Consider the following 21,048-nt stretch of genomic DNA (forward strand, 5'->3'; position numbering starts at 1 on the left):
TAAGAAGTCCCACCTGCATTTCCAATTTTCCTTGTTATCTTTAATGTAGAAAAATGACCCCTATGCTTAAATTGGTCCCTGGCATCCAATTTGTCCAATAAACCTTTCCTAGTTTTAAACAATTGCATTATATCATCTCTCAACCTTCCATTTTCAAGGTAGAACAGGCCCAGTGTAGACAATATTTGCTTGTACACCATTCCATTGTAGCTCCTCCAATAATTGAATATTCTCCCCCGTACTCCTGGAATAGCTACAGGGAGACAAATACTGCGCGCAATGCTCCAGATATGGTCTCACCAAGGCTAGTTTTAACAAGGTCGCTTGAGATGTATATGTTCTATTGCTTGCTAGTCATCCCAACATTCTGATACGTTTTTCTATCAGTCTAGGCCCATTGTCTGGATGGCCTTAGTGATCTGTTCATTACACCGATGGTCCCTCTCCTGCTCCAATAACTCAAGTACATTCCCATTTAACACTGAATTCACACCAGTCTTCCTGCTGCCAAATCTTATAACCTTACATTAAATTGCACCTGCCATTTCCCTGCCAAAGATTGGTTTGTCAGAATCCTTTAGAATTGGTTCACATTGATATTCATTATTTTCCATTGGTCCCAAGTTGATATCGTCACCTTCAGGTTACCGCTCCAATACCCTAACCATCAGGCTGGGAGATTCATCTGTTTTGTAACACTAACAACTTCGTCTCGCTTTTCTTCTCTCCCTCCCTCCATAGGAGCTGAAGTCTCTCCGCAATCAAATCCGTGGCACAGTCACAGTGGACGTGGATTCCACCCCGGGCACAGATTTGACCAAGGCTCTGGCCGAAATTAGAGAAAAATACGAAGTGATATCAGCGAAAAACCTGAAGGAGGCAGAATCCTGGTACAAGGAACAGGTAATGGGAGTGACCAATCAGGACAGGGCTACAAGCTGCTGTGTACATATAAAGAAATCACCCAGTGAAATCCTTAATAGATTCTCACAAGAATGATACTGATTTCAATTAAAAATAGGAAGCGAGAGCAGAGTTTATTAACATTTGTGTGAATATTTTGCAAAGAAGAATCAGAGAATTTGTGGCTTAATTACAATAAAACTTTTATGATTAACAAGTATATTCCTGAGCACTCTATAACCTGGCTATAACAACAATAACTTGCATTTACTTAGCATTTTTAACATATTAAAATGTCTCAAGGTGCTTCACAGGAGCCTTATCAAAATAGAATTTGACACTGAGACGCATAAGGAATATTCAGACAGGCAAACAGAAGTCTGACCAAAGAGCCTGATTTTAAGGAGCATCTTAAAGGATGATGAAGAGGCAGAGAGGTTTAGGGAAGGGTTTCTAGAGGTTGGAGACCAAATGTCTGAATGCATGGCCTCCAGTGAGATAAAGAAAACGAGGGCATGAGAGATAAGGGCAATACATAGTCCCCACTTGAGGTACACACCAGTCTAGAACCCAGCAAGCCTAACTCCAGTAATCTCCCTAGTTCAAGCCTCATCATGTAATACTGGGCCAGCGTGTAGCTAGAAACCTTGTCTGTAAAAAGCATGTATTTTTGATGCAGCTTTTTATTGTTATCGCATCCTACATTCAACTTTGTTGTAGTTGTCACAACTAATTACCTCCATGAACTAGCCTGCAGCTATCACTGGAGTCAGAAGCAGGAACCCTGGCAGTGTTCTGTAACTCTATCTAGTAGGAATATCCTAACACCCTTATTGTCAATCTAACTATGATCCATTAACTTAGCACAGGGAGATCTTGGACCTTGTAGCAATTACAGTTTAGTAGCCACTGGACCATCAGAAAAGGAGACAGAAAAATGATTATATTTGCAAGAACTATAACTAGAAGTGGATACAGCTAACTCCTGAGTCACTCTCGGTTTGCCATGTATTGGATTGTGTTGGATTGCTTACATCTTCTTACACTTAGAACTTTTGACACATTTCATTACAGTGTGCAAATCTACAACAGACAGTGGTTACTAACACTGAGATGGTACAAACAGAAAAGTCACAGCTTACCGAACAGAGACGTAAACTACAGACGTTGGAGATTGAGCTTCAAACAATGCTGAGCGTGGTGAGTACAGGACTGGATTACACTCTCAGTCATTTGGATTTGTAGTTACTCAGCTGCTGCATTGGTTACTGATTGTTGCCCTTTCAATGTAGAAAATGTCCCTGGAAGACAGTCTCCTGGAGATAGAAGATCGCTATGCTGTGGAGCTCAACAGACTTCAGGGTATCGTGGCTGACCGGGAAGCAGAGTTCATGCATATTCAAACTGAAATGGAGCGAAAAGCCCAAGAATACGCACAGCTTCTAGACATCAAAAGCAGACTAGAGATGGAGATTGCTACATACCGTCGCCTCCTAGAGGGAGAAGAAGATAGGTGGGGAAATAACAAAACACTTGATCTCCACCCAACACATATTCACTGGCTGTTGTCCTCTCTCAGTCTTCCCCTTTCCTGAGACTCTAATACCCCCAGCTTGATGGAAACACTAAGGGTGTTATTTTGGTGACAGAGTGAGAACAGTTGCTGTGCAAATAAGACATGCCTGTTTGTAAATCTGGTTTCAGCTTTCAATGCTGGGGCTAATCGATGATACCATGATACAAACATACCTGAATCAGACACCTGCAGGTTTAACACTCAGGCACTAATTAGACACAGTTTTCGTGAAGATATGGAGTGGTCTGGCTGACACAGCAGCAGCTTTCAGGAGCTTTCTCGGACCCAGGGAGTCTGCACAGGTTCTCAGATACAACATTGGAGGTCCTGGTGGAGGAGGGATGATCTGTACTCAGAGTGGGGTGAAGGAGTCCCCTCACCCTCCTATCCTTCCTGTCCCAGTCTTCTGCACTTGGTACTGTTTAACCTGGCCTCATGTCCCCCTCCCATTCCTCCTGCAGACTGTGGGAGGCCCAAGAAAGATGCTGATGACCAAGAACTCCTTTTCTCCTGGTGACTCCTAGAAGGTGCCCAGTAAGGTGGAGTAGCACAGCACTCACTCTGTTGAGGTGAAGACCTCAGAGGCTTCCTGGTATAAATGTTGCTAGAGTGTTGTTGAGTTATTGTCAAAGTGATCCAGGAAATCCCCTGATGTGTCTCAAAAATCCTTTTCAAATCTCCAGCAGTAATTGAGCAGCAAGCACTCTGCAGGATTTTAAGTTGTGCTCAAACTCTTGCACGACTGGTTTACTCCTGTTCAGCTGATTGCTGTGAGGAGAGATCAGTAACTGAAGCATTAGCCATGCAGCCTCATTATTGGGAGCTAGCAAGCAATTTTGTCAATCAGCCTCCTCATACCAGCCTTCCTAATGTACATTTCAACCCCTTTACCAAGTTGGTGACCTTGTACTAAACGCAGCTTAAGACCCCACCTTGTTCACCCTAGAGGCTCATTAGTACCTATGGAATTCAGGGAAAATTCCTAATTTATTTTAACCCAGCTGGTGCCTGTGACCTGGGCTCTAACTCTTCACCTGCTCTTCCACTTTGACCTTTACAACATTCTTTTCATCTGTGTATCCCAAGAATCTCACTTTAGCTCTCCAACTGTGTCTGTCCCAGCTGAGAGGTTTGTCCAGTGCACATTGCTGATCACTAGCCTTCCCCACCCCCCGCCGCCTTAGAGAATTTTAATTGACTATTTTTTGCTGACTAATTGTTAATTATTCTTTGTTTCTCACCAGATATATAACTGAAGTCAAAACGGAAATCGTCCATGGTAAGGAAGTGGAGTGAACCAATGTCAGCGGGGAATATGACAGGGTGTAAGCCACATGGGGAAGCTGCAAAGGGGAGGATGTCCCACAAAATCTTTTCCAAAGTGTGCTGGGGAACTGGGTGGCGGAGGGGAAGATGTTTTCAATCTGTAATTTTCCAGTGAGTTCAGGTTCATTATCTTCAGTAATTGCCTGTGGTGTGTTGAACCGTGTCCACTCACCCAGCTTCTGATGGAGTTTCTGTGCATTAACCAAATAAAACTTGTTTGGAAAAACTGAGAGTGGAGTTTACAGACAATCCGACGTGTATCTGTAGGTTATTTACCATAATTCCAATTACTGCATCACTCAGAGGGCTCCTGCTGAACGCTTTGTGTGCACGTCACTCTACTCAGGAATATTGGATTCTATACTACCAAGCGCTGGGGAGCTCTGCCCAGTGTGATGGTCAAATTTATCCTCTAGCCAATATCAAAGACAGATCATTTATCACTTCACTGCCTGCAGGATCTTGCTGTGCACAAGTTATCTGCCATGTTTCCTGCATTCCAACAGTGACTACACTTCAAAAGTATTTAATTGGCTATGGGACTCCTGAGGTTATGGAAGGTGCTATGTAAATGCAAGTTCTTTCTGCTTGTTTATTTTCATTGTTTTTTTTCAATTATTTCTTACAGATCCTACAGTGGTGACAACCAAAAAGGTCGTGACCATTACTGAAACGATCGTTGATGGGAAGGTCGTTGAGTCACATCAAGAAGTTAATGTGAAGTAACCAAACTCTCCCAGAGTTGGTCTGGATGATCCTCAGCCTACACTAAAATCTATTAGCTGCTTCATAACATTTTGTTCTTTGGGTTTTCTCTGGTCTTTAATAAAGTGGTTTTGAGTGTTGCATCAGAACCTTGTCTGCTTTATTGGTGTCAGGCTGGTTGTCCAGTGATTGGGATAATCTGTAATCAGTTGCTGAAGGTGATGTGTAACCAGCCAAATTAACCGGAAGGTTCCGGTTCCGATCTCCAGTCTGTGTGGAGTTTGTCAATCTGAAGCAGAGCATCGTTAGGGATGTTACGATGAGGTTCAAAGCTCTGAACAAATGCAGAGCAACCTGCCCCTGATTGCTATGCACGGATCTCTCTTAGAAAGCACAACTGTAGATGCTGGCACACAACTGGAATGGATTTCTTTGTGATGTCTCCAATAACAACAAGTTGCATTTATACAGCACTTTTAATGTAGTAAAATGTCCCAAGCTGCTTCACACCAACACTGTCAGACAAAGTTGACGGCGGACTAAACAAGGAGACATCGAGACGGGTTTGGTGAAAGAGGTTGGTGTAAGGATCATTTTAAAGGAGGAGAGGGAGTGGAGAATGGAGAGATTAACTCCTAGCGCCAACATGGAGAGGACAGATGGATCATTGGCAGCCAAATCAACTTTGATTGGATACATTCCAGGTGGTTTGTTCACATGACCTCCTGCCTCCAACCAACCTGCCCCCAGGTCCTGCCATTGGTCATCTGTTATGATGTGACAGATGATGTGTGCCAGGCAGACTAAATCCATGAGGGAACCTTGGTTGTGCTATCACAACGGTTTGGCAATTTGTATTTATTACGAAATGTGTGCACTGAATCAATGAGTAATAAGTCCACCAAGACCTTTAGAAATTTAAAAAAATTAAATTAAAATATTTATTAAAAAAAATGTCAAACACACAGATAAGATACAATTAATACTACAATAACTCCTAAAATTCCTAATTAACCTGACTCCCAGTTACACTCCCTTTAAGGTAACGGTCCCCAATAGATTTTAGATTTAAAACAAATTCGGCAAGTTAACACAATACCCTGGACACTGGAATTCCAAATGGCTTTTCCCTAACTTCAGTTTTATTATATAGCAGACTCATGCACAAATGCTGAAGGCTTCATTAAGTCTATTTCACATACTCCTGTTAGGTCTCACATGGCCTCCTCACACATAACCTTTCATTCTTCTTTATATATGTTTCTCTCTTTTTAATATGTAAATTCTATCATTCCTTATGTCTTTGGAACTGTATCTTCCTCATAACATAAAAACTCTCATGGTGCCAATATTGCCAGTAACCTTTGGGGAAAATAAACACATTCCTTAGCTTTGCTTATCCAGCTAGTTGTAAACAGACTAAGATCCCTTTGAAATCCAAATATCTTTTCATTTATCTAAAAATGTAAATTCCTTTCACACCTTACATGCTAAGCCAGCATCCATGTTTACTCATTAGCCTGTCAAGCACCTAGCTTCTTTAGATGATTTAAAGCTTGCAGTCTATTTGACTACAAAAGGTAATTAAATCACACACAGACCCAATTACAGTTACCCCCATAAACCTACTTCACAATAAACCTGTGAAATATTACGGAAAAAATGTTAGTTTCATGACACATCCAACATGTCCATTCTCACAGGTCATCACTGTTAGTGAAGGAAACAGTTAAAGAAATTCAATTGCTAATTTAACTAAATACCCATTTGGTTTTATAAAGGGATAATAGCTGAGACTAGTCCGGTCTTTGGAGAGTTTTATGACAAGTAATAAAACTTGGATTTGGTCTGACTTGGTTTTGGTCTTTATTTCTAAACAACTATTGGAACTTATCAGTGGTAGCAGAGGATGGTTGCTGCTTGTAAGTAATAGATTGGAAACTAAGCTTTCTTTGGACAACAGACTGTATTTGGAGTTAACTTTAAGAGCAGCGTGGTTTGGAGAAAAAAAAAGGAGAATGGCTGAATCAAAATGTCGAGTTTCGGGGGTATGATTACCCTCTGATGTTTTCAGAAAGTGAACCCTATGAACAATGGAAGAATGAAGTAACTATGTGGACACGGGTTACGTCCTTGCCGAAGAAAAAAACAGGGAATGGCCTTGGCACTTTGGTTACCATACAAAAGCAAAATAAGATCCAAAGCATTTTCAGGGTTGGAGCTTGAGCATTTGGACATGAATGGAGGTTTGGAAACATTATTAGATTTTATGGATAAGATCCATCAAATAGATGATTAAGTGCTTACAAAGCATGGTCCGATTTTGACAAATTTAGAAAGTTGGAGGACAGTTCCATAGAAGATTACATAATGGGATTCAGTGGACTATATGCAGAATTGCAAAAGTTCCGTCTAGAAATTCCCCAATCAGTGCTGGCATTTAAATTACTAGACTGTGCCAGAGTATGAAATATGGACAGGCTTCTAGTTCTAATGGGAGTTAAGTTTGCAGAAAGACACACACGCTAGAACAGATGTCAGAAAAAAATTCCTCGGAAAACATTCCTTTCCGTCAGCGTTCATGGCGCAAATGAGTCATTGGGTGATAAGACAGAAAATGGAGGATGCAATGTTGACGGGTGGTGAGGTCGTTTAGAAACAGGACACAGGCGTCAGTACGAAAGGAGATTTGTAACTAGAAACAATGAGGACAGAGACATCTCGGACAATTACGGCAGGAAAAAAGAATTGGGGAATTACGACAAAAGAATGAATCCCAGGAATGCCCAGGGTGTGGTCAATCGGTGTTTTAGATGTGATTCAAAATACCATTATGCAATGAATTGTCCTTAATGATATAATAAGGTGTCACATGAGACAGAAGAAGATGGAGATATTGACCAAGGAGAGGGGGGCATTGTATTAGTTACAAGAAGTTTCAGTTCGGTGATGAATATGTTGGTTGCCGAGTCCTTCAACTGAGCGGTGCTAGATAGCGGATGCACTTCTACAGTCTGTGGAACAGGCTGGTTAAAATGCTACCTGGACTCCTTAAATGACAAGGACCGGTATAAGGTTAAAGAATTTGAGAGTTCCACCAATTTTAGATTTGGAGATGATAATACCCTAAGATTTTTTAAAAGGGTAGTGATTCCCTGTAAGATAGCTGGAGTCAATCATTTCATTAGCACAGACGTAGTGTCTAGCGAAATACCATTACTGTTGAGCAGACTATCGATGAAGAAAGCGCAAATGAAGCTGGACATGGAGAACGACAAGGCCACTGTATTTGGAAAACCTGTGGATTTGTAATTTACACAATCTGGACACTACTGTATCCCTTTAATGAAACCTAACTTTTCTACTAAGGAGATTAAAGAAGTGTTGTTAGCGTCAGGGGATAGGAATTTGGAAGACAAAAAACTAATTATGTTAAAATTGCATCGGCAATTTGTCCACCCTTCTTCATAAAGATTAAAAATTTTGCTAAGGGAGGCAGGAAAAAGGGATGGAGAGCGCACTAAACTTACAGGGGATAAATGATAGACATGATATATGTAAGAAATACAGATAGACACCATCTCGGCCGATAGTGAGTCTATCCTTGTCAAGGGATTTCAATGGAGGTGTGGCGTTGGATTTAAAGGTGTGGGATAAAGAAAAGGACATTTTTATTTTACATTTCGTAGATTTGGCAACAAGGTTTAGCCAGTCGACAATCATATACAGTAAGGAAAAGAAAATAATTGTGGATCAGGTAATGGAGAAGTGGATAGGGATCAGATTGGGACCACCAGAAAATTTCCTCACTGATAATGCTGATAATGGGGGGGGCATTTGCTAATGACTAGTTCCAGGAAATGTGTGAAAACATGAATATAATAATTATGAATACAGCAGCTGAAAGCCCGTTTAGTAACAGAGTGTGTGAAAGGAATCACGTGGTTATAGATGAGATGCTTCGTAAAATATTGGCGGATAGACCAAGTTGTAAATTAACATCAGCTCTAGCATGGGCTGTCCATGCCAAGAATTCACTGGAGATGGTTGGGGGCTATAGTCCATACCAGTTGGTTTTTGGTAGAAACCCAAAAATTACTTCAGTGATCATCCCCCAGTTTGGGAGGGAACTATGATTAGCTCTACCTTTTCTGAGCATTTAAACTCACTACACGTGGGTAGAAGATTGTTCCTCAAAGCCAAAGTTTCAGAAAGAATTCGGCGAGCTCTAAGACACAATGTATGACCATTGGAAACTATTTTCAATCAGGGAGACATGGTATACTATAAAGGAGAAGGAATTAATGAGTGGAAAGGCCTGGGAAAGATTACAGGTAAAGATGGTAAAACAGTCATTTTCCGGAAAAATTTATTAACTTTGCTTCCAATTTCCACCCCTCCATCATTTTCATGTGGTCCATCACTGACACTTCCCTTCCCTTCCTTGACCTCTCAGTCTCAATGTCCACCAATATTCATTACAAGCCCACCGACTCTCACAGCTACCTCGACTACAGCTCCCCTCACCCCGCTTTCTGTAAGGACTCCATCTCATTCTCTCAGTTCCTTCGCCTCCGTCGCATCTGTTCTGATGATGCCACTTTCCAAAACAGTTCCTCTGACATGTCTTCCTTCTTCCTTAATGAGGTTTTTCACCCACAGTAGTTGACAGGGCCCTCAACCGTGTCCGGCCCATCTCCCGCGCATCCGCCCTCACGCCTTCCTCTCCCTCCCAGAAACATGATAGGGTCCCCTTTGTCCTCACTTTTCACCTCACCAGCCTCCGCATTCAAAGGATCATCCTCCGCCATTTCTGCCAACTCCAGCATGATGCCACCACCAAACACATCTTCCCTTCACCCCCCCCCCCGGCGGCATTCCGCAGGGATCGTTCCCTCCGGGACACCCTGGTCCACTCCTCTAACATCCCTTACACGTCAACCCCCTCCCACGGCACCTTCCCATGCAACCGCAGAAGGTGCAACACCTGCCCCTTTACTTCCCCCCTCCTCACCATCCAAGGGCCCAAACACTCCTTTCAAGTGAAGCAGCATTTCACTTGCACTTCCCTCAATTTAGTCTACTACATTCGCTGCTCCCAATGCGGTCTCTTCTACATTGGAGAGACCAAACGCAAACTGGGTGACCACTTTGCAGAACACCTTTGGTCTGTCCGCAAGCATGACCCAGACCTCCCTGTCACTTGCCATTTCAACACACCACCCTGCTCTCTTGCCCACATGTCCGTCCTTGGCCTGCTGCATTGTTCCAGTGAAGCTCAACACAAACTGGAGGAACAGCACCTCATCTTCCGACTAGGCACTTTACAGCCTTCCGGGCTGAATATTGAGTTCAACAGTTTCAGATCATGAACTCTCTCCTCCATCCCCACCCACTTTCTGATCCCCCTTTTTCCAATAATTTATAAATTTTTTACAAATATATTTTTCTTTTCCCTCCTATTTTTAAATTTATTTCGATCTATTGTTTTATCTCCACCTTTTAGCCCATTTCGATCCCGTCCCCCCACCCCACCCCCACTAGGGCCATCTGCCACTAGCTTGTCCTGCTTGCTACCCTTAATGTCCCCATTAGCACGTCCTTTAGATAATATCACCACCGTCAACACCCCTTTGTCCTTTTGTCTATGACATCTTTGGCAGTCTCTTGGCCTCCACCTATCACTGGCCCCCTATCGAGCTCTACCTGTCCCACCCCCCTCTACCAGCTTATATTTCATCTCATTTCTATATGTCTTAGTTCTGATGAAGGGTCATACAGACTCGAAACGTCAACTGTATTCCTCTCCGCAGAAGCTGTCAGACTTGCTGAGTTTTTCCAGGTATTTTTGTTTTTGTTTTTGTTCAGTCATTTTACAATATGGGAGCCAGACTATTCGGGCACGCTCATCGAGGTTAGTTGCACGGATTACAAATTTGCGGGTTCAGAAAGTGGAAGGGATGAGGAACCATGTACTTTTTATACCCACATGTTGCTTGATTGTGAGGATCAGGTAGCTGAAGTTGACGGGGTATCTGAAGATGGAGACAGTAATTTGGATGAAGAAGATGAGGCGATTTGTCCCAGAGGACAACAGCTGAAAGCTGGTTCTAAAGTTACATACTTGTCAGAAGGGGCCAGCCAATGGTGGGATGCGACGATTGTAGGTAGAGCAGGGAAGGCCACTGGAAAATATAAAAACTGGTTAAATGTACGAGATAAAGGACAGGAGATTAGGCCTATGGCCTGGGAACATGAAGTACAAAAATGGAATGAGTGGATATGCAGTATCAGTTCAGACAGTGGGTCTGGGAGTGAACATGCCTCCAGGAAGAGATTGCGAACTGTTGAAAGAACATCTATAAATGGGAGAGGGAGATCAAACAGTAACAGCCTGGAGCATGATAGAAGGCAGGATAGAGGGCGTAGCTTAACAAGATCAAGGGATATGGCACAGACTGGTAACGCTACAAGGAGCAGGAGTCCATGTGATCGAGAAGTCATAGTAGCTTCAAACAAATTAGACGATAAATCAATAAAGGATGCCAAACAGCAAGAATTACATAGTTGGAAAGAATTTGGAGTATACACACAGGTGCCAGATAGGGGACAACCAGCTCTGTCTCCTAGATGGGTATGCACAGGAAAAGGTGTTTGAAGAAATATTGGGTGACCGGGATATAAGAGTAGATTCACCTACAGCAGGGAAAGTTGTGCTGAAGATTTTTTTAGCTCCATTAGCTACAAGTGCTTGGGAATATAAGTCCATTGATATTAAGGCTGCTTTTTACAGATACACTAACTTCAAAGGGAAGTTTTTCTCCGCCCACCAAAATAGATGCCAAACGCAGAAGGGATTTTCTGAAAGCTAAATAAATGCGTTTACGGTTTAAATGATGCCTCCAGAGTTTGGCATTTCTCAGTGAGATCAGTTTTGTTAAAGTTCAGCTGTCTTCAGATGGAAGCAGACCTGGCAATGTTTTATTGGCACCATGGAGGGGAAACTTACAGGCATCTTTATGATGCATGTAGATAATTTTTTGTGGGGTGGTAGTAGTGAATTTGAAACAGTTGTCATTAACGGGCTCAGGATAGAGTTTAAAATTGGAAGTAAGGCTTCTGGTGCATTTAAGTACATTGGATTGGAAATCAGGCAGAGTGGATCACACATCCATTTATATCAGCAACCCTATCGCAATTAGTTGTGGTAGGGCCTCCCAAAAAGATACAACGGCTTCTGGAACAGAAAAAGAGGAACTCAAAAGTCTAACTGGGCAACTCAATTGGCTAGGCAAACAAACAAGGCTAGATGTCAGTTTTGACTTTTTGGAATTGAGCATTAAAGAGAACGACCCCGAGGTTGAAGAAATCATTCGGGCAAACGAAACATTGACAAAATTAAAAATGGAGCAGTGTGTTTTGAAATCCCAATCTTCGGGTGATGTTAGAAAAATGAAACTGATTGTGTTCAGTGATGCGTCTTATGCAAAGCCGTGTGATGGATTTTCGAGTGTGGGAGCATTTATAATATTTCTCATGGGGGAAATGGCTGCCCTTTGGCCTGGGAATCTAAAAAGACAGGAAGAGTTGTAAAAAGTATGTTGGTAGCGGAGACTCTTGCTGCTGTTAAGGCGGTAGATATGTAGATATGGCATTCTTTATATCAAAGACACTGGCTGAAGTTTTAAATGGGAAAGGGTATTCAAGAACAGTACCTTTCGAATGTCTTATAGACAATAAGTCACTTTGGGAAAATGTTCACTCTACCAAGTGCGCTAACGAGAGGAGATTGAGAATTGACGCTGCAAGCTTAAAACAGATGCTTGAGAATAAGGAGATTGCCAAAATCAAATGGATTGAGAGCAGCTACCCATTATCTGACTGCTTCACCAAAAGAGGAGCGAGCTCCAAGAGGTTACTAGAGATCCCCAAAGAGGGACATCTTTTTTTTAAAGAAAAAATACTTTTTTTGTGTGGCCTTACCTATACATGTGTTCTCTTTTTAAGGAGGGCACTAAGGTCAATTTATTGAATGAAAACATATATATTGATGTTTGTTATTACTATTAATTTTTTGTGATTAATTAAACTCAGGGTTACTTTCTTTTTAAGAAGAGGGGAATCTGTTAGGGAAGGAAACAGTTAAAAGAAGCTCAATTGCTAATTATTAGGTTGTTTAACTAAATACCCATTTAGCTGAGACTGGTGCTGTCTGTGGAGTGTTTTATGACAAACAATAACTCTGTCTGAGGCAGTCTGTCTTGGTTTCGGTCTTCATTTCTAAACAACTATTGGAATTTAACAATCACCTTCCTACATCAGACTCCATTGCTGACTGAGAGTGGAATAACCTTTTCTGCCCTGCCCAAAATATATTTAGAAATAATAAACAGAAGTGTTCAAAGAATTTTTTAAAAAAACTTTATTTAATACTCAGTGATGTTTCTCCCAGGTTTTGCTTTGCAGCAACAATATCCCAGAGATTAATCTTTAATTCCTGGAGATGAACATACAAATGGAGAGCAGGAGTAGGCCATTCAGCCCCTTGAGCCTGCTCTGCTATCCAACAAGATCATTGGCTGACCTGGTTGTGGTCTCAACTCCACTTTGTCATCTGCCTCCCATAACCCTTGACTCCCTTGTCTAACAAAAATCTATCCAACTCAGCCTTGAATATATTCAATGATACGGCCTCCACTGCTCTCTGGGGAAGACAATTCCACAGGCTAATGATCCTCAGAGAAAAACATTTCCCTCATCTTAATTTTTAAATCTGTGTCTCCTCGCTCTAGTCTCTCCCACGAGGGGAAACATCCTTTCAGCATCCACCCAGTCAAGTCCCTTCAGGATCTCATATGTTTCAATAAGATAGAAATCTGAATCTTAACTCCAATGGATACAGGCCCAACCTGTCCAACCTTTCCCCGTAGGTTAACCCCTCATCCCGGGAATCAGTCGAGTGAACCTTCTCTGAACTGCTTCTAATGCAATCATGTCCTTTCTTAAATAAGGAGACCAAAACGGTACACGGTAATCTCGGTGTGGGTCTGAATAATACAGGGAGGGTGGAGTGAAGGCTCACCCCACCTGGAAGTAAAGTCAGCGTGGAGCTGACCCACTCCACACCAGCTCACTCACGCAGCCATAACACTGCAGGCAGGTTAACTAGGGGCAGTGTGGGCCCTCCACCCCTCACCGGAGAGGGGGCTGCCGGCCAATCTGATCAGCCGGTGGCTCCACCAGTCCCGGCAGCACCAAGACACCTTAGTGGCCACTGTTGGTACTGCAAGAAGGCCCAGGGCTCCCCGAAGCTGGTAAATCCAGGGTCTTGGTCAGTGAGGGTTTCAGCTGGTCAGGGAGGGGGTTGGAGGGTTTGGGTTTTAGGCTTGGGGGGTGCGGTTGTTTAGGAAGAACAGGGGGAGTTAAATCTAAGGCCCCCCCCACCCCCCCCCCGATCTGCAAAGGGCACCCCCCAAGGATTAAACAGCCCTTCCTGCCCTTTGAAGGGTCCATTTTAACAATTCCGGCTGCCCCCTCCCAGCCGGCTGCCCCCTCCCCCTCCCGGCCCGGCTGCCCCCTCCCCCTCCCGGCCTGGCTGCCCCCTCCCCCTCCCGCCCCGGCTGCCCCTTCCCCCTCCCGCCCGGCTGCCCCCTCCCCCTCCCGCCCGGCTGCCCCTTCCCCCTCCCACCTGGCTGCCCCCTCCCCCTCCCGCCCGGCTGCCCCTTCCCCCTCCCGGCTCGGCTGCCCCCTCCCATCTCCCGGCCCGGCTGCCCCCTCCCCCTCCCGCCCGGCTGCCCCTTCCCCCTCCCGGCCCGGCTGCCCCCTCCCACCTGGCTGCCCCCTCCCCCTCCCGCCCGGCTGCCCCTTCCCCCTCCCGGCCCGGCTGCCCCTTCCCCCTCCCGGCCCGGCTGCCCCTTCCCCCTCCCGGCCCGGCTGCCCCCTCCCCCTCCCGCCCGGCTGCCCCCTCCCCCTCCCGGCCCGGCTGCCCCTTCCCCCTCCCGCCCGGCTGCCCCCTCCCCCTCACGCCCGGCTGCCCCCTCCCCCTCCCGCCCGGCTGCCCCCTCCCCCTCCCGGCTCGGCTGCCCCCTCCCATCTCCCGGCCCGGCTGCCCCCTCCCCCTCCCGCCCGGCTGCCCCCTCCCCCTCCCGCCCGGCTGCCCCCTCCCCCTCCCGGCCCGGCTGCCCCCTCCCCCTCCCGGCCCGGCTGCCCCCTCCCCCTCCCGGCCCGGCTGCCCCCTCCCCCTCCCGGCCCGGCTGCCCCCTCCCCCTCCCGGCCCGGCTGCCCCCTCCCCCTCACGCCCGGCTGCCCCCTCCCCCTCCCGGCCCGGCTGCCCCCTCCCCCTCCCGGCCCGGCTGCCCCCTCCCCCTCCCGGCCCGGCTTCCCCCTCCCCCTCCCGGCCCGGCTTCCCCCTCCCCCTCCCGGCCCGGCTGTCCAAGTGAAATGTTTTCCGGTGTGGGGAGTGTATTATCAGGGTTAATCGGTAATGAGCCTAATTGACCCTTGATTAGTTATTTAAATATGTCAGGCCGGCTGAAATTTCAGTAGCCATCCTCCTGCCCTGCCCCCCTATTGTGGAGGTGATGGGGTGAGCTCAGGGGTGGGTGGGAAGCTGTTGGGGGCACCCCCCCTATTTTACCGTGCCCCTCTGCCAGAAACACACCCAGAGGAGGCATGTGAAATGCAGCCTGTGGTCTCACCCAGGCCCAATACAACTGTGGCAAAACATCCCTGCTTTTACACTCCATCCCCCTCACAATAAACACCGACATTCCATTTCCCTTCCTGATCACTGTACCTACATACTAACTTTTCCTGATTCATGTACCAGGACACCCAGATCCCTCTGTACCTCAGAGTTCTGCAATCTCTCTCCATTTAAATAATATGCTGCTTTTCTATTCTTCCTGCCAAAGTGGACAAGTTCACATTTTCCCAAATTTTACTCCATCTGCCAAATTTCTGCCCACTCACTTAACCTATCTATATCCCTTCGCAGACTCCTTATGTCCTCTTCACAAATTACTTTCCGACCGATCTTTGAGCCATCAGCAAGTTTAACAACCATAGATTCAGTCCCTTCAACCAGATCATTGACATAAATTGTAAATAATTGAGGCCCCAGCACTGATCCCTGTGGCACTGCACTAATTACAGCTTACCGGCCTGGAAAACACCCATTTATGCCTACTCCCTATTTCCCCTTAGCTGACCATTCCTCTATTCATGCTGATATGTTACCCCCCCAACACCATGAGCTCTAAGAGATTCCAGGGCTTTCCTGATATGTTGGCAACCCCTACATCCAGACTGAGGGAGAAGTGGGCTTGGGCAGGTCAGAGGCTGGGAATCCTGTGGTGAGTAACTCACCTCCTGACTCCCCAAACCCTGTCCACCATCTACAAGGCACAAGTCAGGAGTGTGATGGAATACTCTCCACTTGTCTGGATGAGTGCAGCTCCCACAACACTCAGGAAGCTTGACACCGTCCAGGACAAAGCAGCCCACTTGATTGGCACCCTATCCACAAATGTTCACTCTCTCCACCATTGACACACAGTGTGTACCATCTACAAGATGCACTGCAGGAACTCACCAAGGCTCCTTAGACAGCACCCTCCAAATCCATAACCACTAACATCTAGAAGGACAAGGGCAGCAGATAGATGGGAACACCATCACATGGAAGCTCCCCTCCAAGTCACTCAGCATCCTGACTTGGAAATATAGCACCATTCCTTCACTGTCACTGGGTCAAAATCCTGGAACTCCCTCCCTAACAGCACTGTGGGTGTACCTACACCACATGGACTGCAGCGGTTCAAGAAGGCAGCTCACCACCACCTTCTCAAGGGCAATTCGGGGTGAGAAATAAATGCTGGCCCAGCCTGTGAAGCCCACGCCCGGTGAATGAATAATGTGGGGGGTGTGGGGGTGTGTGTGTGTGGGAGGGTGTGTGGGGGGGTGTGTGTGGGGGTGTGTGTGCGGGTGTGTGTGTGTGTGGGGGTGTGTGTGCGGGTGTGTGTGTGTGTGGGGGTGTGTGTGGGTGTGGGTGTGTGCGGGTGTGTGTGTATGTGTGGGTGTGTGTGTGTGGGGGTGTGTGTGGGGGTGTGTGTGTGCGGGTGTGTGTGTGTGTGGGTGTGTGTGTGCGGGTGTGTGTGTGTGTGGGAGTGTGTGTGGGTGTGGGTGTGTGTGTGTGGGGGGGGTGTGTGTGTGTGATGGGGTATGTGTGTGGGGCTGTGTGTGTGGGTGTGTGTGTGTGTGTGTGGGGGGGTGTGTGTGTGTGGGTGTGTGTGTGGGGGTGTGTGTGGGTGTGGGTGTGTGTGTGGGGGGGGTGTGTGTGTGTGGTGGGGTATGTGTGTGTGTGTGTGTGTGTGTGTGGGGCTGTGTGTGGGGGTGTGTGTGTGGGTGTGTGTGGGGGTGTGTGTGTGGGTGTGTGTGTGGGGGTGTGTGGGTGTGGGTGTGTGTGTGTGGGTGTGTGTCTGTGTGTGGTGGGGGGGGGGTGTGTGTGTGGGTGTGTGTGTGTGTGTGTGTGTGTGTGGGGCTGTGTGTGGGGGTGTGTGTGTGCGGGTGTGTGTGTGGGGCTGTGTGTGGGGGTGTGTGTGTGGGTGTGTGTGTGGGTGTGTGTGTGTGCGGGTGTGTGTGTGGGGGTGTGTGTGGGTGTGGGTGTGTGTGTGTGGGTGTGTGTGTGTGTGTGGTGGGGGGGTGTGTGTGTGGGTGTTTGTGTGTGTGTGGGTGTTTGTGTGTGTGTGGGGCTGTGTGTGTGGGTGTGTGTGGGGGTGTGTGTGTGGGTGTGTGTGGGGCTGTGTGTGGGGGTGTGTGTGTGGGTGTGTGTGGGGCTGTGTGTGGGGGTGTGTGTGTGGGTGTGTGTGGGGGTGTGTGGGGGGGTGTGTGTGTGGGTGTGTGTGGGGGTGTGTGTGTGGGTGTGTGTGGGGGTGTGTGTGTGGGTGTGTGTGGGGCTGTGTGTGTGGGTGTGTGTGGGGCTGTGTGTGGGGGTGTGTGTGTGGGTGTGTGTGGGGCTGTGTGTGGGGATGTGTGTGTGGGTGTGTGTGGGGGTGTGTGTGGGGGTGTGTGTGTGGGTGTGTGTGGGCGTGTGTGTGTGGGTGTGTGTGGGGGTGTGTGTGTGGGTGTGTGCGGGGGTGTGTGTGTGGGTGTGTGTGGGGCTGTGTGTGTGGGTGTGTGTGGGGCTGTGTGTGTGGGTGTGTGTGGGGCTGTGTGTGTGGGTGTGTGTGGGGGTGTGTGTGTGTGTGGGTCTGTGTGTGTGAGTGTGTGTGGGGGTGTGTGTGGGGGTGTGTGTTAGGGTCAGGCTTGGATCAGTAGGTAGCACTCACCCTGGAGTCAGGGGTTGTGGACTCAAGTCTCACTCCAGGAAAGTGTGTAATCCAGGAGAATCCACCTGGCGCTGTCCTGAGGGAGTGCTGCACTGTTGGAAGTGTTGTTTGTTAAACTCCGGACCAGGACCCTGTCCGGTCAGCCCTCTCACATGGATGTAAAAGATTCCCTGGCACAATTTTGAAGAGGAGCAAGTGAATTATCCTCCGTGTCCTGGCCAACATGTCTCATTCCAGTCAGCACTAATCTGGTCATTATCGCATGACTGTTTGTGGGAGCTTGCTGTGCATAATTTAGATCTGTGTTTCCTACATTACTGCAGTGACTAAAGTTCAAAAAAGGGTTTTGGGATATTCTGGGGTTGTGAAAGGCACTATGGAAATGCAAGTCCCTTCAAGTGTATGCAAACAAACATTTGTAGATCTTTGTGTGTGAATTTGTACATGCACCTTGCTGCACAATATTAGGAAAGTGAGTATGTGTCTGTGAGGGAAGAAACAAATGGACCGACAATGGCCCAAAACATTCAAGCTGCTGCATAGCACCAAATTGACTTCCAAGTGTTCTGAGAGGCTGCATGATTTTAAACTGCACAACATTAAATCATTCACATCTCTCCGTCTATCCAGGACCGGCCTTGAAGAATGTTGATTGTCACTGGCTTTACACAGGTTAATGTTGGATGTGCTAACTGAGCTGGCTGTTGGGGTATTTTTTTTATTCAGTTATTTTTGGGGCAGTATTGCTTTATGCTAATGATGCTGTCTGTGTCCTGCAGCAGGTCTGTGCTCTGCAGGCTTTGCCAGCCTGTTAATACCCAGTTAGTGCCATGGAAGACGGAAGCAGCAGAGGACTGGAGTTGTCCCAGCTCCTTACAGACATTAAGAAGCATTATGAAAAGATTATACACTGGAGTCGGATGGAATTAGATGCCTGCATCAGCACTCAGGTACGTTTCTTTGAACAAGGCCTCTGTGTCAGTGATGAAGGCTGCATTGGATAATTACCTCATTGCAATACTCGGCTGTAATTCCCATTCTCCTTAAAGTGTCTGGAATGTACGTCAGTTATGCAGTATTACAAACACTCAATTGGAAACGGTCAGGCTGCTTTGTTGGTTATTTCTCATTCTCTCTTGCTGTAGCTATTGGAAGTCAGTGATGCGGAGATGAATAAGGATGAAGATTCTCTGCAGGCTGCCAGGGCAGAGCTAAACGATGCCAGACGCCAATGGCAAAGCCTTCAGGTGGAGATTGAATCTCTCCTTGCATTGGTAAGAGTGACTGCGAGATATTGATTAGAACTATTTTTAACAGATGGTCCTCACCAGTTCTCTGCCTTGACTCCTGATTTCGGCGTTGTCCCAACAAGGTGCCTCTCACTTTCCAGTATCGCACACAAAAGGGCCATTCTTCATGCCTGAGTATTGACAGAGTATCTGCAGAAATTCTACAGCAGTAGGCATCATACACCAACCCAACTCCCAATGCGCCCAATGCCCTTATTTGCCCACTTTCCAGTTCTGGTGACTGATCAGTGATCAGGAGGGACACACTTTGCTCATTCACCCCCACAACATTCCAGAGGGACCGAATCTAAAGATACAACCTGGCTCTGGGCCCAGCTGAGATTGACTAGCTTAACAGTACTCAAAACTAACCCCATTCCTGATTGGCAGTCTGTGACTCCTGTAGGTGAGAGGATCGGACAGGGCACAGCCCATGGCGCTACCTGCAGCACCCACCCCCTGATGTACAAACATCACTCTTTGGGGACAGCCTCAAATCTCACCATGATTCAGCACCTCAAGTTAAAGGGCCGGGAGGGTGGGCAAAGGTGGGACATCTCCTTACGTGAGACCAGCAGGAATATACATGGAAACCTGTTCTTAGATACAGCCAGCCCAGTGCCACTGTACGTTCATTGAAGATCACAGACTTGGCCGCCTGTACAGGCAGATTCTGGACCCTGGTCAGACTGTCCAGAGGTTCTGACAGATTAAATGCAGAGAAACAAACAGCCAGGGATGAGTGTCCAGTTTCACTGCAGCACCTGAAACACAAAGACAGTGTGATCGGCTGATCCCTTCAGCAGTTTTCACCTCAAGATCTCCTTCCCCCCCCAGTGTATCAAATTGCTGCACTGGCTCAGGAGAGGCTATCAACCTAGGGACAGCATTTCCCCAGTTATAGAGAGTTACAGCAGAGAGAGAGAGAGAGGCCATTTGGCCCATCAGGGCAATGCTGGTGTTTCTGCTCAAGAAGAGGCTCAGTGTTCGTTTCAGCCTATCAGCACTCACACTCAGCCACCATCGTCAGGTTAAAGTGCAACCAGAGACTCTGGACAGAGTCAGGGCTGAATCCAGGTAATCAGGGGGTGGGAGGGATGGCGAATATAGGAAGGGGTGAGTGGAGGAGGGAGTGAGCAGGCAGGAGGGTGTGAGTGGGGAGGTGGGTGAGTGTGGAGGGGTGTGAGCAGGGTGGGGGTTGAGAGGAGAGGGGGTGAGCGGGACATGGGGTGAGCGGGGTAGGGGGTGAGCGGGGTAGGGGGGTGAGTGAGACAGGGGGTGAGTGAGACAGGGGGTGAGCGGGGCAGGGGGTGAGCGGGGAAGGGGGTGAGCAGGGCAGGGGGTGAGCGGGGCAGGGGGTGAGCGGGGTAGGGGGTGAGCGGGGCAGGGGGTGAGCGGGGCAGGGGGTGAGCGGGGAAGTGGGTGAGCGGGGAAGGGGGTGAGCGGGGCAGGGGGTGAGTGGGGAAGGGGGTGAGCGGGGTAGGGGTTGAGTGGGGAAGGGGGTGAGCGGGACAGGGGGTGAGTGGGGAAGAGGGTGAGCGGGGCAGGGGGTGAGCGGGGAAGGGGGTGAGCGGGGCAGGGGGTGAGCGGGACAGGGGGTGAGCGGGGCAGGGGGTGAGTGGGGGAAGGGGGTGAGCGGGGTAGGGGGTGAGCGGGGAAGGGGGTGAGCGGGGCAGGGGGTGAGCGGGACAGGGGGTGAGCGGGGCAGGGGGTGAGTGGGGAAGGGGGTGAGCGGGGTAGGGGGTGAGCGGGGAAGGGGGTGAGCGGGGCAGGGGGTGAGCGGGACAGGGGGTGAGCGGGGCAGGGGGTGAGCGGGGAAGGGGGTGAGCGGGGCAGGGGGTGAGCGGGACAGGGGGTGAGCGGGGCAGGGGGTGAGTGGGGAAGGGGGTGAGCGGGGTAGGGGATGAGTGGGGGAAGGGGG

General features: G+C 48.0%; 2 protein-coding genes across 3 annotated transcripts in view; both read left to right on the forward strand.

The window, feature by feature from the left end:
* The window catches only part of LOC144667908 (keratin, type I cytoskeletal 19-like), a 189,891-nt gene that overhangs the window by 3,875 nt on the left and 164,968 nt on the right, over window positions 1-21,048 (forward strand). Inside the window, exons 4-7 of one of the 2 annotated variants that reach the window (XM_078529504.1) lie at window positions 742-903; window positions 1,978-2,103; window positions 2,196-2,416; window positions 3,724-4,651. In XM_078529504.1, coding sequence (XP_078385630.1) covers window positions 742-903; window positions 1,978-2,103; window positions 2,196-2,416; window positions 3,724-3,775 — 561 coding nt within the window. In that variant the 3' untranslated portion in view covers window positions 3,776-4,651. Of the gene's footprint in view, window positions 1-741; window positions 904-1,977; window positions 2,104-2,195; window positions 2,436-3,723; window positions 4,652-21,048 lie in introns of those variants that run through there. The other variant, XM_078529505.1, reaches the window with a different exon arrangement.
* The window catches only part of krt222 (keratin 222), a 28,576-nt gene continuing 26,153 nt past the window's right edge, over window positions 18,626-21,048 (forward strand). Inside the window, exons 1-2 of the mRNA XM_078529506.1 lie at window positions 18,626-18,788; window positions 18,984-19,112. Coding sequence (XP_078385632.1) covers window positions 18,669-18,788; window positions 18,984-19,112 — 249 coding nt within the window. The 5' untranslated portion in view covers window positions 18,626-18,668. The remainder of the gene's footprint in view (window positions 18,789-18,983; window positions 19,113-21,048) is intronic.

This window comes from Cetorhinus maximus, chromosome 25 (assembly GCF_964194155.1).
Source record: "Cetorhinus maximus chromosome 25, sCetMax3.hap1.1, whole genome shotgun sequence".
In the NCBI taxonomy this organism is placed as follows: domain Eukaryota; kingdom Metazoa; phylum Chordata; class Chondrichthyes; order Lamniformes; family Cetorhinidae; genus Cetorhinus; species Cetorhinus maximus.